Source organism: Mastomys coucha, unplaced genomic scaffold (genome assembly GCF_008632895.1).
Source record: "Mastomys coucha isolate ucsf_1 unplaced genomic scaffold, UCSF_Mcou_1 pScaffold22, whole genome shotgun sequence".
NCBI classification, from domain to species: domain Eukaryota; kingdom Metazoa; phylum Chordata; class Mammalia; order Rodentia; family Muridae; genus Mastomys; species Mastomys coucha.
This window is the reverse complement of record NW_022196905.1, coordinates 232,420,336-232,436,798: the sequence shown is the minus strand read 5'-3', so window position 1 is coordinate 232,436,798 and position 16,463 is coordinate 232,420,336. Positions and strand designations below refer to the sequence as shown.

Here is a 16,463-nt window from a genome sequence, read left to right as displayed (position 1 = left end):
ATTTTATCATCCATATAAAAGGCAAACAGAGTCTTTAAGGACACATTGCAGCTGGGTGTGGTGGCTTGTGCCAGTATACTTGAAGGCAGAGACAGGAGGATCATCAAAAGGTGGAGGCCAAAACCAAAACTAATGAACCAAACAAAAAACACAGAGCAAACAAACAAACAAACAAACAAACTAGCAGAATCCCCCAAAACACACTGCAGTCATGTCTGCCAACCCAGGCCTGTGTTCTTAGCTCCTCAGTAAGCAGAGGCAGGGCTTTGAGTAGAAGATTGGCTTGGGTTGTATAGAGCAAGACACTGTCTCAAAAATGAAAATGGTAGGGTGCTTGCCTAGCATCGTCAAGGCTAGGAAGGTCAGTCCTCGGCACTGCAAAGAGGATGAAAGCAGAGCAGGATTCCCAGGTGAAGCTGGAGCCTGCGCTTCTCACTGCTGCTGCACGTCTGGAAGCGGACTGGGCCTCAGCCTGAAAGGATGTTTTACTTATTGAAAAAAAATTTCATGCTATATTTCTGATCACAGTTTTCCTCTCCCCCAACACCTCACAGATCCCTTTACCTCTCTACCTAACCAATTCCATACCCTCCTCCCCTCTCCTTAAAAAACAATCAAAAAGCCCAAACACGGGCCCCCAAATAAACAAGGGGAAAAGCCTAAAGAAAGCAGGATGAGCAAAAAAAAAAAAAAAAAAAAAATCAACAAAAATATCATTGATCAAAAAAATATTATTTTGTGTTGGCACCTACTCCTAGACATGGGTTCTACCCTGAGATGTAGTAAGTATACCCAGTGAGACTCCATTGGAGAAAACTTTTTTTTTTACAAGTGGGTATCAGTTGCAGATAGCTTCTTGGGTAGGGGTGGAAGCCCATGGCTCCATACCACTCTTAGCATTGAGACCCCATCTGGCTTGAATTTGTGTAGGCTCTCTGCATGCTGCCACAGTCTCTGTGAATTCATATACGCATCAGCCCTGTTGTGTCTGAAGAAGTCACAATAGTACTTGATTTTCCCTTAGGCCCATGACCTATCCAGTCTCGAGCATTTGGCCACTTGAGCAGTGTCAGATGTGGGTCTCATTCTGTAGAATGGATCTTTATGTATATATTTAATTTTGTAATTATATTTATGTACAGAAAACTTAGTGTACATATAACGTAGTTTAGTGGCGAGTTCTTTAGCCTTTGCCTTTTCCACTTGGTAATGTGACCCACAGACTTGGAACCCAGGACATTGCCTCCCCAGTGGCGGTGGATCTCGTCCAATCTGTCATTATAATTGGTCCTAATAGCTTCCACCAGCTTGGCCAGAGCACCTTGTGTTCCAAGTTAACCTGTGTGAAGGAATAGTGGTGCATGTCTTCCTGTGGACTGGGCGCCCCCGCCTAGCCTTTCCCTTGATGATGCAGTAGGGCACCCCCGTCTTTCAACACAGGGCAGGCAGGAAAACCACCAGCTCAATGGGGTCTATATCATGGGCATTCACCACTAGCTGAGCCGCCTTGTTCTCCACCAAGGTGGTGACTGTATTGACTTCTGCTTGAAGACAGGTGGTCTCTTAGGTGAGACATCCCCTTTGCTGGCAGCTTCTCAGCACGGGCCAGTAGCCTTTGCTTCTTCTCTTGCTTTGTCTCTGGCCAGTACTTGTGGGCAAGCTTAAGCAGCTGAGTAGCTGTTTGCCTGTTCAGGGCCTGGGTGAACTGGTTAATGGCAGGAGGTACTTTGAGCCGCTTATAGAGGATGGCTCTTTGCTGCTGCAACCTGATGTAGCAGGGCCATTTGACAAAGCGTGTTAGATTTCTTTTGGGCTGGATGTCCTGCCCAATGCTGAAGTTCTTGGGCCTTTTCTCAAACAAAAGATTGACCACCTTTTTGGCCTCCTGTTTCTTGACGATGGCAGGGGCCCTGGGGCCACCTTTTTCCTCTCTTCCCCTTGGCCTTTGGGCGTCTTGCTGGGCTGGAGGATAGAGAAAAAAGAGGGAATAGTGGGTGATAATTCCCATGGAATGGATCTTAAATTCAGTCAGAGGTGGGTTGCTGCTTCAGCATTTGCCTCACTATTGCACTGGCATGTGATGTTGCAGGTGGGTCATCTTGGCCCCTCTCAGGGTTTGTGGCTAGGTTCATGGTTCCCTCCTCTGGTACCAGGCGGAAGACTTTGCGTTAGCATGAACGCCAGTCAGTGGGGTGAAGCCTCTCATGAGGCAGCAGCTCAGCTTCACGTGGACGGCATATGTAAGGATTGTCTTCAGCAGTAGCTAAAAGTGCCTTTGTTTTGTTTGTTTGTTTGTTTAAAGATTATTTTATTTATTTTATGGGTATGAGTATACTGTAGCTGTACAGATGGCCGTGAGCTATCATGTATGTGGCTGCTGGGAATTGAACTCAGGAGCTCTGCTGCTCGCTCCGGCGTAATTCACTCTAGCTGTCTTCAGACGCACCAGAAGAGGGCATCAGATCTCTTCACGGGTGGTTGTGAGCCACTATGTGGTTGCTGGGATCCGAACTCAGGACCTTCAGAAGAGCAATTAGTGCTCTGACCCGCTGAGCCATCTCGCCAGCCCCTGTTTTGTTTGTTTTTAAAACATACTTTATGTGTAGCAGTACAGTTTACATATGAAATAACACTATAATAGAATGGTCTGATATAGCTCTAAATAGAAGTAAAAAAGGAAAAGTTTCAGGTTACAATGACAAAAACCTAACCAAAAAAGATTTTTTTCTAGCTGGGTCATTGTAAGAGATGTACTGAGTGACTTGTCACATCTAGTTCCTGCTGCACTGATGGCTGTGGACTCAGAGCAAGTCCCATCATGGTGTCAGAAGATGGACATGGTGGATTATTTTGAATGTAAAAAAATGATTCTTGGCCGGGCGGTGGTGGCACACGCCTATAATCCTAGCACTTGGGAGGCAGAGGCAGGCGGATTTCTGAGTTCGAGGCCAGCCTGGTCTACAGAGTGAGTGCCAGGACAGCCAGGGCTACACAGAAGAACCCTGTCTCGAAAAACCAAAAAAAAAAAAAAAGATTCTTGCTAATTTCAGTACATAGAAAGTTGAATTCACAGATTCTCTCTCTCTTTCTCTCTGTCTCTTACATACACTAACACACATACACACATACACACACACAATGGACACACACACTTTAATGGAATTGAAACTAGGAGAAATATGCATATTCTGTTTCATGACTGTGTCTTTTTACCTTATTCTGCCTTTTCTTATAGCCTAATATTTTCAGTTAGTCTTCTTTCTAAATTTTAGACTACACCCACTTGTACCTGCTTAAAAAAATATATATATATATATATATATACACACACACACACATATGTATATATACATATATATAAGCTAGGATCCACATATGAGGGAAAACATACAGTCTTTTTTTAAGTTTGGATCACCTTAATTTTATTTTTGAAGTAATAGAAAGTGCTATCTTGAAAGACGAACACTGAATTTTCTCTTGGGGACATTTTTTCTCCAACTGTAGAGCTGGGGAGTCAGTGTCTTACTTAGTTAGGACAATGCCCTGTCATCCACAGCTATTCCTTTGGAAGCAGTAGTCTGTTTGTAAGTCTCTCTAGGGATTCTTTCAGTATGGAGACATGGGGCCAGGAGCAGTCTGACCCTGGCACTTCTTGTTGCTTTTGGCATAACTTGACTCTTCCATTCCAGACTCTGGGACACACGAGTTACTTCCCTTCCTGTTCTTCTCAGTGTCTAATTTCTAGAAGACTTTAAGAATCCCTTTGTTCAGAACTATTACAAAATGAAGTGTGATGTGGCGACTCCTGCCATTCATGGTCTGGTCATACCAGGCTGCTTGTTTCAGCCCTTTGACTCGCAATCAGGCAGGACTTACCCCTTTAGAGCATAAGTAAATCCGATCAAGTTTAGTGTTTATAAGAGCTTGTAAAATATCACACAGACAAGAGCATCAAACAGTATTCTTTTGCTGCGCACGTTTTCTGGTTAGTTCTTTTGAATATATTTTATTTTAAGATTGATTTATTTAGTACATATACAGTGTTTTGCCTGCATGTATGCCTATACACCAGAAAAGGGCACCAGATCTCATTATAGATGATTATGAGCCACCATGTGGTTGCTGGGAATTGAACTCAGGACTTCTGGAAGAGCCGTCTGTGCTCTTTAACTTCTGAGCCCTCTCTCCAGCACCCTTGAATATGTTATAAATTAATGAATTTGTGTATGTGACTGTGTCCACGGTGCCATAGTGTGTGTCTGGAGGTCAGAGGACGCCAGTTCTCTGTGGGAGTCAGTTCTCTCCTTCTACCATGCGGGTCCTTGGGATCAAATGCAGCCTTCCTAAGAGCAGCTCTCTAACTGCTCAGTGATCTTGCTGGCCCCACTTTTTTCTACAATGTTTTTTTTTTCTTAAACTAATTTGCATAGGTTATAGTTTAAAATTAATACAGTATTTATCCTAAGGGAATGAAACATTTAAAATGAGGACCCAGGGATTTCCAGTTTAGTGTTTCTTATTCCTCCTTCTGTCGTGATTATCCCTTAAAGTTTTGTTTGTTTGTTTGTTTTAAGATAATAAAATCACTGGGCATAATTGTGAATACCTTTAATTCCAGCACTTGGGAGGCAGAGGTAGGCTGATCTCTGAGTTCGAGGCCAGTTTAGTTCACATGAGTCCCGGGATAGCCAGGGCTATACAGGGAAATCCTGTCTCAAGATACTAAAAATTTTTTTCACTGAGGGAGCTGAAGAGGTAACTCAGGGGTTAATAATTTCACTGCTTTTGCAGAAAACTGGAGTTTGGTTTCAGCACGACATCATCATCTGTAACTCTAGGGGACCCATACCTTCTTTTGCCCTCACACACGTGTACATACAGGCACAGAAGCATACACATTAGCAAAAGGAAAATCTTAAGCAGTTTCTCCAATGCTGTACATCCCTCTTTTACTGCAGCTCCTGAGAAGCAACAGACCATTCTGATATTTAAGACACTCCACCCCACCCCAGGTCTCTATCTTGAGAGCAGTGTCATAGCACCTGGGAAGCCATTTACCGATTTAACTCCATTTTCCCAGGCGAAACTCAGGGAAGTCGAGTGCTGCGTGAAGTCACTCAGGTGACTGTGTTTATGATGCTCACAGATACTTAAAACTGCTGAGTTTCTGAGCTTGGGGCTAATTTTAATTCTTGGTCTTACTAGTGTAGACTAAAACAACCTTCAAGAATTTGATTTATATGACACATTTTAAGCTTGTAAAACACATTCAACTCATAGACCATTTTAAGGGTTGGAAAGGGAATTTATTTGGGGCTGGAGTAGAAGATACTGAGGAAGTGCTTATTCTGGCTCCCGAAATCATGTGCTATATAGCATCAGCCCTGAAGCTTGGGTCAGCTTCCTGTGCCTAACACTAGGAACAGGTCCATGGGCTTGCTTGCACGGTTCTGGTAGAGAGCACGTGTGCCTCCTCATAAGCAACGGTTAGAGCTTGCTCCTCACTTCCACTGCAGGGCTAAGAACCATTGGATTTCCATAATCCACAAAGGTTGAAAGTTGACTAACATAGAACTGCATATGTGTATCTTTTCTTAGTTTTTGTTTGTTTGAGACAGGGTCTCTCTACGAGTCCTGGCTGTTCTGGAACTCACTTATATAGGGACCAGACTAGCCTCAAACTCACAGAGATCTGACTGCCTCTGCCTCTTGAGTGCTGGGATCAAAGGTGTGTACCACCAGGTCTAGCCTTGCATGAATATCTTAAGCTCTATAGATTAAGGTGATTTCTTGTTATTGGTATTTTCTAACCATTTTTTAATTTTTAATTGTTATTTTTATTTATTTTTTATTTTTATTTTTTTGGTTTTTCTGAGACAGGGTTTCTCTGTGTAGCCCTGTCTGTCCTGGAACTCACTCTGTTGACCAGGCTGGCTTTGAATTCAGAAATCCGCCTGTCTCTGCCTCCCAAGTGCTGGGATTAAAAGCGTGTGTCACCACTGCCCGGCTCATTTTTTAATATTTTAAAAATGTAAAAAGTAAGATGTGAATTTGGCATTTTTGGATGTTTTAGAGACTCTAACTGTTTTGTTTTTCAGGTTTTTATTCATAATCCTCACAACCGGAGCCAGCAGTTCAGTACATCCAGAGTGTTCCAGAGCCCTCTGGAATCTGATGTCTCTCTGCTCAACATTAACCAGACGGTCAGCTGCCTGGGTGCGGGAGTCCTGAACCCTGAGCTTGGCTATGATACTCTTTTAGTAGGGACCCAGACCAGTCTTTTGGCTTACGACATCTACAATAATTCAGATTTGTTCTACAGAGAGGCAAGTATACCCTACTTTAGCCTTCGAGGCCCCATTGCTCCTTAATGCCCACGGTCTTGTTTTTTGCTTGTTTGTTTTAGTCAGACAAGAAGGTGGCGGTGTTGGGGGTTGAACTCAGAGCCTTAGGTGTGCATACAAGGGTTCTGTCACTGAGCTGCTGTTCCAGCCTTGTCACTGTGTTTGAAGATGTTAGTTGTTGTAGTAGGCAAGCAGGAAAGAACTCAGGTTCACTTCTGATTAGGTCATTTGTAGCCTACTTGTGGGGTTTTCATTGTTAAACATGGGGTGACAACATGTGTATCTGTGACACCATCTGTCCAGGTCTTTTAGGAATCTAGCAAACAGTTCTTCTGTGGCCTTGCATTAAAGCCTCAAAGCTTGATGGAGGTCCTTACTGTAGCCTGCCATCTACAAGCTGCTGTAGACTTAATGCCTGGGCTATCTACCACCATCTACTATAGGAAAATAATCACCTATAGACAAAGAGTATTTGAATTTATTCACAAAGGTTGAGTGTGTGTGTAGTGTGAGTGTATGGTGTGTGTGTGGTGTGAGTGTGTGTATGTAGATGTGTGTATGTATAGTGTGTGTGTGTGTCTGTAGATGTGGATGTGTGAATGTGTGTGTTCAGTTTAGGTCTCACTGTGTTGCCAGGCTGCTCTTGAGTTTGTGAACCTCCTTTTTCAGTCTCCTGAGTGCTGGGATTGTAGACATAGACCAACTATGCATAGCTATAGAGTTTGTTTGTTCATTTTTTAAAAGTACATATGAGTAAAAAATGTAAAAGTTCTTTTAAAAATACTTTTTATTTATTTTTTGAGAAATTTCTACATTTATACAATGTATCTTGATCATCTCTCCCCCTTGTTCCCCCACCCCCTCCCCAGGCAGCCTCCGTGACACATATCCCTTCCAACTTTATATTTCTTTTTTTTTCTTTTTTTGGTCTTCTGTTTTTAAATGACATGTAGAGTCCAATTAATGCTTTGAATATGCACATTGGTGTGTGGCCTTCCACTGTGGCATGGCAACCCAACAGTGGTCACACCCCAAAGAAAAGTATCTCTCCCTCTCCCAGCCACCAATGGCTGACAATGGGTTCTCAGCTAGGGGAAAAAGAAATTTTCTTACAAAATGGAATCATAATATATGATACCCCTACCCCATATTAATAGTATAGCTTAAACTTTATACAATTAATCTAAAATGTCCCATTAGTTAGTTTGGAACTTTGCAGAGTTCTTGGAACATTCATTACAATTAATTTTAAACATTTTTATCACTTCCAAAAGAAACTCCATTCCCCAAAACAGGCATCTCCATTTCATTAACTTCTGGCTTTAGGTAGCCTTCATGAATATGGAGCTGTGTGTGTGTTTTGTGATTGGCATGTTTCCCAGGCTAGCCCACCCTGTAGCATGTGTTGGTGTCTCTTCATTTCCTTTTATGGCCGATAATGTGCTGTTATACATATATGCTGGGGTTTTTGTTTTTGATTTTTTATTCCTGGACAGTTTGCTCCCTGGCTATTGTGGATGACTTTCAGTCAGGAATAGGTACAGGAAGTTTGTAACTCTAGCACTCGGGAGCTGAGTGATGAGGACTGTGAGTGTGAAGTGAGGCTGGCCTACATAGTAAGTTTAAGGCAAGACAGAATCCAAAAGTGCACATCTACCTGCACTCATGCAGATAAACACACATAAATAAAACACATGAGTTTGGGAGGCTAGAGAGATGGCTCAGTGGTGAAGAGCACTGCCTGCTCTTCCAGAAGCCCTGAGTTCAATTCCCAGCACCCACATGGTGGCTCAGAACCATCTACATTGGGATCCAGTGCCCTCTTCTGGTGTGTCTGAAGATAGCTACAGTGGACTCAGTGGACTTATATACATAAAATAAATAAACAATCCTTTAAATAAAAGACACATAAATTTTAAAAATTAAAAGCTAGACCCCTGAGAGCCTTGTGGAAGAGTCAGGGATAGACGTGAGCAAGTCAGAGGGATCAAGGACAGCACAAGAAGACCTACAGAGTCAACTAACCTGGGACCATGGGGGCTCACAGAGCCTGAGCCAGCAACAAGAGAGAGTGCAGGAGCTGGGCCTAGACACCCCCACACACATTTGTAACAAATGTACAGTTTGATCTTCATGAGGGTACCCTAAAAAGTGGAGTGGGAAATGATTTACTATCAATGTTTGCATTTCATTGGCTATTGATGTTCCTTTTCTATTGAATTTCTTATTTACTGTTTTCTTATTTGCCATTTATTAGCAGAAAGCTGTTTGATACTTTCATTCCACTCACTTTTCTAGTTCACAGTTACCTTCTATGTTTGTTTGTTTATTATTTATTTTTGTTTGTTTAGTTGTTGCTCATTCTGAGAGGATCTTGCTGTGTTTGCTGGTCTCAAACTCCCAAGCTTAGGCAATCCTCCTGCCTCCCCCCTGCATTTAGCTGAGACTACAAGTGCAACCCTGGCTATTTATTGTTTACCATTTAACTTTATGTTTAGATTTGCTGATCCTTTGGCAATTTAAATTTCTTATGAGGGCTGTCTTTATTATATATATACACACCCATATAATACTTGTCTAGAATGTTTTAGGTTAGCATACAGTGTATTATGTTTCACCCTTCAGATGAATATTCTCCTTCCCAGCAGCCCCCGCCTGCCCTCCAGCTTCTTCTCTTTGTTTTCTCAGTTTGTAGTCCCTTCTCTCTTCTTATCACATGTAATCTAGTAGCCTTACTATTTCCTATCTATTTCTTTCTTTATAATGAATCCTTTCTTTATATTTATGTATACTTATATATGTAACTAATGATATAGTTCCCTCCATATATATTTAATTTTCCATACTTAAAAGTATATTGGATGTGGTAGTACAAAAAAGATTTCAATATGAATGGGTTAAAATAAATCTTAGAATTTGGGTGTTTAAAAGTGCGTGCCTTGGTCATTGGAGAATCCACCCCTGCAGAAGTCAGAAGTCCTTGAGAGCCTGGATTATCCAAACCATGCCTTGTAGCAGCTTAGTGTGAGTGCTGGACTTGGTCTTGTCTGGGCCACAGCATGGGCTCTGGAGAAGCCTAGCTGCCATCTTAGGAGACAGGGCGGAGCCAGTTGAATATTTGGAGGAAGCACTGACTACTTCACCCTGGAAGTGTGCCTGCATATCCCTAAGCCCTCTCTCTTTATTCTAGGTCTCAGATGGGGCAAATGCCATTGTGCTGGGGACCCTGGGAGACATTGCCCCGCCTCTTGCAATCATCGGTGGAAACTGTGCTCTTCAGGGTTTCGATCATGAAGGAAATGATCTCTTTTGGACGGTATGAAGAAGTAAACATCTTGGTACTCAAAGCATTTCTACTTTTAATTGTTTTTAGATGTTTTTTTAAAGTACTGATTGCATTGAAAAATGGTTAAAAACAACCAACCAACCAAACACCCGAATGGACTAATAGGCCTATGGAGATGGCTCCACTGTTAGAGGGCTCTTCAAAGCACCAAGGCTTTAATCTTCAGAACATATAAGCATGTTGAGCCTGATGCCTGAGTTTGTAATCGCAGCACTGGGGAAGTGTAGACAGGGTTATTCCTGGGCTTTACTGACGATATCCAACCTAGTCCAGTTGGGAGCAGCAGGCCAGTGGGAGATCCTGTCTCACATAAAGTGGGCAGAGTTCCTAAGGGTGCCACCTGAGGTTGCTCTGGTCTTCCTAGGCATCCTCACACATACACATGTGCACCCATTCCCACACAGAATATAGGATTTGCACACATGTATGTATACACATAAATAATTAAAAAAAAACAGGGCAATATATTAACAATATGGGTAATATTGAGAACTCACTGGCACTTTTTGTAAGCCTTCCACTTTTGAGGCTGATATGTTTGGGTTAAATGAAGAAGGATGACTAATTAATGGCTTTCTGTTTTATGTTCAGGTTACTGGAGACAATGTTCATTCCTTGGCTCTGTGTGACTTTGACGGTGATGGGAAGACAGAGGTGTGTGGCAAAGGAGCCATGGGTGCTCTGTTCAGCTGAATAAGTTCCTTTTGACAGTGACATTAGCTTCTCATGGCTGACTTAGATCTGAGCTCCCAGGTCCTTGTCTCTGTCTCCTCCCTCCCCTTCCTTCCCCACTTCCACACCCCCTCTCTTCTCATCTTGTTCCTCTCTCCCCATCTGCTTCCTCCTCCGCTCACTGTATGCATCTGAGACACTGGAGGAAGAGAAGGCAAAGGTTGACGAGACCTCAGTTTCATTTATAACCTTTTTTTTTAAAGATTTATTTATTTATTATATGTAAGTACACTGTAGCTATCTTCAGACACACCAGAAGAGGGCATCTGATCTCATTACGGGGCGGTTGTGAGCCACCATGTGGTTGCTGGGATTTGAACTCAGGACCTTTGGAAGAGCATTCGTGTGCTCTTACCTGCTGAGCCATCTCACCAGCCCCTCATTTATAATCTTATAAACCACTTCTGATGCTTTGGAACATTAATTCATTTTCAATTTTGGCTGATAAAATGATTTCATTTGAAATTATTCTGATAATTGTAGCTATCTATTAATATAATAAGAAATTACCCTAGAAATCAGATCCTTGAGAAGTTGGTATGTATACCGTGTCTCTTGGGCCCAAACTTAGCCTGGTTTCCGTGGACCAGGGCTTGGTCTTTGAGAGACAGGGTTTTGTGAATGCACTTTGTTAGAATTATGGCTTACTATGTTTGTGTCATTCCACAACTCCAGAATTTATTAAATAACAGTAAATGTACAGGGTGCCAAAGGTTTTGTAGGCAGCAGTTTTCAAAGGTAACCCCACTTTTCTTGTAGCCCTGGCTGAGGCAAACAGGCTTCTTTATTCCAGTGTACTTACTCTTAGATCACGTATTGGACAGCACAGAGAACTGTGTATAGTATTGTACAATACATATACTTACATAACTGTGTGTATATAGATGTAGGTTACAGGCTACAGAGGGTTAAAGGCCTGAGAGGCAGGGAAGCTACCAACTTCGAATAGTCTCAGTCAGCCTCTGTCAGCTGGGGAGCTGAGGTCTGCTGCAGAAGCTTCTGCAGCCCTTGCTCCCACTGTGCTGCTGACAGAGTCAGGCTGTGGAGTCAGAGAGCAGCTGCAGTGGGCGCTGTAGAAGTGAAGGTCCAGACCAGGGCTTCGTGGATGGATGGGTGGATGGCAATTTGAGTAGACCGCATGGATATTGGGATGTGATTAAGCTAAAGACCCTCAAAGAGTTAGGAGCATGACAATTCAGAGGGCCACCACCATGCCCCATCCCAGTGTTAAGGGCCCACCTCTTGTGGGGTCCAGATGAGGAGCTGCACCCTCTCTCCAGTCTCAGAGATCCGATAAGCTCTCAGCCTGGCTTTCCTGATGTTGTTGTAATACATCATGTCTTCCCACAGTCCTGTTTTACCTCAGGAAAATGGCAGCATTTTCCTTCTAGAAAGAAGTCATTTATCAGTCTGTGTTGCATGGCTGGATGCTCCTGGGCAGATGGCACACTCGTGTGTTACCGAGGTGTACAGTCTCTGAGGGCTTCTGTCACCCTGGGAAGGAGCTCATCCTGCCCTGCACTGCATAGAGCCACATTTTCACTTGTGACCAAATTTGTTACAACCCCCTTGAGCACTGGTTTCTAGAGGATTGGAACTTGTGCATAGCAAGTAGTCAACGGCAAAGGAATGTCTTCTTTTTCTTTTTTTAATTCATGAAACTGTTGTGTTTACACATTAAACTCTGATTCTGCCATCTCCCTTCCTTTTTCAGCTTCTTGTTGGATCTGAAGATTTTGACATTCGAGTTTTTAAAGAAGATGAGATTGTGGCAGAAATGACAGAGACAGAGGTAGGACATGCTGCTGCAGAGTGGTGACCTTAGGCCAGCAGAGAGAGCTTGGGCACTGAGTCATAGGCCAGGGCACAGAGTGGTGACCTTGGAGTAGGCGGGTCAGCATTGCACTCAGAGACACTACAGAGGACACTGCTGGGCATCACCTCACAGCCCTGGGTCTCTAGGAGAGAACCTTAAGTTTTCTCTTATATACTCATATTTGGTTTTATTATTGTTGTTGTTACTATTATTAATTGTTGTTGTTATTTGAGACAGGTTCTGACTGTGTAGCTCTGGCTGGCCTGGAATTCAATATGTAGACTAGGTTGGTCTCAAATTCACATATCTGTGTGCTGTCCTGCTCCACTGGGTTTGTTTCTTTCTGTGACAGTCTCATGTAGGTCTGGCTGTTTCCATCTCTTGAATGTTGGGATTACAGATGTGTACCACAATACCCAGCCCAGATTTATTTTAATGTAAAATTACAGTTATGGACAGAGAAGTGAGTGCAGAGAGTCCAGTCTCTGTAGAGGGATGGGGTAGGGGAATGAGGGGTAGGAAATGGGGGTAAGGGGGGGAGTAGGGGGATAGAAGTGGGGATAAGAGGTGGGGATAGGAAGTGGGATGAGGATGGTGGTGGGAGGTGGAGAGTCACAAGAGTGTGCTTATGGGAGCTTTCCCAGAATACTGGCCCTTGGGCTGGAGAGATGGCTCAGAGGTTAAGAGCGGTGGCTGTTCTTTCAGAGGACCCTGGTTCAATTTCCAAGTACCCACATGGCAGCTCATAACTGTCTGTAACTGCAATTCCAGGAGATCTGACACCCTCTACACAGACATGCATACAAGCCAAACACCAATGCACATAAAAAACAAAGGAAAGAAAAAAAAAAGAAGTAGACGGTCCTTTGTTTGTTTCTGTCTTCTGAGACAGGGTCTCACTCTGTAATAACCAAAGGCTGACCTCGAACTCACTGTGTAGCCCATGTTGATTTTGAATCCATGCTGGGAATGGAATTTGGGTCTCTAGAAGAGAGGCCAGTGCTCTTTACCACTGGGCCATCTCTCCAGCATCTTATTTGATTATTTTTTTAAAGATTTATTTATTTATTATGTATATAGCACTCTGGCTGCATATGAGCTTGCAGGCCAGAAGATTATTATAGATGTTATTACATATCTCATTATAGATGGTTATGAGCCACCATGTAGTTGCTGGGAAATGAACTCGGAACCTCTGGAAGAACAGCCAGTGCTCTTACTTAACCTCTGAGCCATCTTTCCAGCCCCTTATTTGATTCTTAATGAGATTTCTAGCCCCCCCAAAGGACTCCCACCCCCAAAACAGCCTGAGCACCATTGTCCTGCCAGGATAGGCCCTGTGTTATCTCTTTCATCCTGATTTCTAGCAAATTTTTTCCTGTTTTCTGGGAATCATTTGAGAATGTTGGGTTTCTGGTTCTGTCATTATTAGATGTGAGGATAGAGTTCTTTGGAGCACCATTTCCTTCAGTCCTAGAAAAGAGTGGAACATGGACCAAGTAGAGCCAAGGACCAGAGGGGACCTGCTTTTCTCTAATCCACACATGAAGAAAGGCATGGGCCAAGGAGACTTTGACTAAGGACTAAGGATCTTGGTGTCACTATTGCTATGATGAAAAACCACAATCAAAAGCAACTTGGGGAGGAGATGGGATTTTCAGAGTCACAGTCCACAGAGAAAAGCCATGGCAAGAACTCAAACTGGGCAGGAATCTGGAGGCAGGAGCTGATGCAGAGGTCATGAAGGGGTGCTGCTCACTAGCTTGCTCCTCATGGTTTGCTCAGCCTGATTTCTTATGGAACCCAGGACCACCAGCCTACAGTGATACTACCCACCATGGACTGGGCCCTTCTCCATTAATAACTAATTAAGAAAATGTTTTTCAGGGTTGTCTAGAGCTGATCTTATGGAGATATTTTCTCAATTGAGGCTCCTTCCTTTCTGATGACTCCAGGTTGTCATAAAACTATCCAGCACACACAGGGAGTCTGGAGCCAACTTTATGCAAACATATACTTTATAGAATTGTTGATTTGTAGCCCTGTTTTTCTGTCTTTACTGTTGGGTGGCTTTTCTTTAAGAGTGTCCCCAGGTTTGACGGTTAAGAGTAAACAGTACCAAGTGTTGCAGGAGGGTGCTGGAGCTAAGTGACCCTGGGTCCTACATGGCGCTTTGTATTTGGAGTTACATGAAGTAGGTGGATTGTAAAAAAACTGTAGGTGTGAAGGAAATTATATAACCACTCTCTGCTTTGTACAACTTATTTCTTAATATCTTTTATATTGGGACTAGAATTAGAAAATAGATCAGAAGTGTCATTAAACCCTGTTCAACATCACATTTTATCATTCAAAGTGTGTTCGATCCTTAAAAAGTCCTATAAATATGTGTCTGTATGTATATGTAACTCTGTGGTTATACACCATATGAGCTTTGTATGTCTGAGGTTTTAGTTTGGAAAAGATAGTATATTCTTTTACCTCTAGCTTAATAAGTTATATTATAAAAAAGTACGCAGATAAAAATCAGTTGTAGATTACAGTTCTTGAAACAAACTATAGTGTAAGTTAAGCTAGTCAATCAGTAAAGCCATTTGTGTTGGTGTGTGTTACAGCATGTATTGTGTGCTTAGCCCATCCCCTTCCTAATTATATATGCCTATTATTTTTAAAAATACTGTCCTGCAATCTTCCCCCTAACTTGATCTAGCTCTGTGAATTTGTTTAAATCGATTATCTAACTGTGAAGTAGCTGACACAAGTCATAGAGAAGAGGGCTACTTTGCCCAGCAATGGGTACAAGTTCTGCTGGGCCAGGTTTTTCTTGGCACTTGTCAGCTTGAAGGAAAGAATTCAGCTGTGAGGTACAGTTCAGTTGGTTCATTTAGTCAAGTGAAGCAGAAGGATCTTGGGCCTGATGTTTTTGTGAATATTTAGGTGGTAGCTGCCATATTCATAGAGTTCAGGTGATGTTTAACCCTCTCAAATAGTTACGGAGGAGCTGGTCCTGTGCCACAGAGTGCCATACCTCCCAGGAGTGCGGACATGCCTGTGAGTGCAGAGCTGATCCTGTACCATGGGTCTCCATACGCAAATCGTTATGGATCTCCCTTCTAGAGTATTTCATTTCATGAATACTCCTCCTCCCCTGGCCTGGAACTTGCCTCAGCCTCTCTCTGATCCTCTTGAAAAGCCTACAAAGTGGTTGGGGAGTGGGACTCACAAACAGGGGTCTGTGTTAGAACTAGATCTTTCCTAGTCCAGCCCCCTGGGGAAGTAAGTGCCTTAGCTTCTGACACAGTGGGAAGCAGCTGACTGAAGTTTCAATGATGTTTACCCATTCAGGGTCATTAACAGCTCAGGAGACCCTGGGCCTTAACGCTGCTGCTTAGTTTCAGAAGGGTTTTTAAATCTAAATATAGTTGTGGCAAAGAGGTACTTGACTTTTCCCTGGGAGTCTGTCTCTATTCACCCAAGATTGAGAGGGCAGTGACAGACCCAAGAAAACATGTCACTCAAATCTGGCTAGCTGAAGCAACAACTGAGGAACTCATAGCTGTTCTGATTTCAAGATAGCAATGGCCGTAGCATGCCTGGAGGACTGAGTTCCTCGATACAGACGTGTGGCTTTATGAGGTTGCATGTGAAGTTGAGTCTTACTGAGTAACTGTCTCCTGTGTTGTTTTTTGCAGATAGTCACCTCTTTGTGTCCCATGTACGGCAGTCGGTTTGGTTACGCCCTTTCCAATGGCACAGTTGGAGTTTATGACAAAACAGCCCGGTACTGGAGAATTAAAGTGAGCATAGCTCAGCCTCCCCTGTTCCGGGTGGGGTAACTTCCAACATGGAGCGACTCCTTTACTGATTATTGGAATTCTCTTTCAGTCCAAAAACCATGCCATGAGCATCCATGCTTTTGACATTAATTCTGATGGAGTGTGTGAACTGATAACCGGGTGGTCTAATGGGAAGGTGAGTTTGAGTTAGGAGGCATCTGTTTAACACTTGTGTATGGTGTTGGCTGAACTACTTAGATAGAAACCCGGGTCAGTCCTTCCTCATTATCTCTTCCTACTGTAAGGTGGATGTGTCCTTTCTGCCTTGCAAACAATACTTGGGAGAAAATCTCCCAAGAGTCTTTCTCAGTCTCCCCTTTGAAGGCATGAGAATCCATCCATCAGATTGGTTGTAGATGCAGACCAGTGAAACAATTAATCCAATAGTG

The 16,463-nt window shown here is 43.0% G+C and overlaps 1 protein-coding gene across 1 annotated transcript in view; it reads left to right on the top strand.

Moving 5' to 3' along the window:
- Bbs2 (Bardet-Biedl syndrome 2) overlaps positions 1 to 16,463 on the top strand; it is a 38,611-nt gene that overhangs the window by 3,719 nt on the left and 18,429 nt on the right. Inside the window, exons 2-7 of the mRNA XM_031340901.1 lie at positions 6,099 to 6,326; positions 9,535 to 9,660; positions 10,282 to 10,344; positions 12,137 to 12,214; positions 15,931 to 16,035; positions 16,124 to 16,210. Of these exons, the coding sequence (XP_031196761.1) occupies positions 6,099 to 6,326; positions 9,535 to 9,660; positions 10,282 to 10,344; positions 12,137 to 12,214; positions 15,931 to 16,035; positions 16,124 to 16,210 (687 nt within the window). The remainder of the gene's footprint in view (positions 1 to 6,098; positions 6,327 to 9,534; positions 9,661 to 10,281; positions 10,345 to 12,136; positions 12,215 to 15,930; positions 16,036 to 16,123; positions 16,211 to 16,463) is intronic.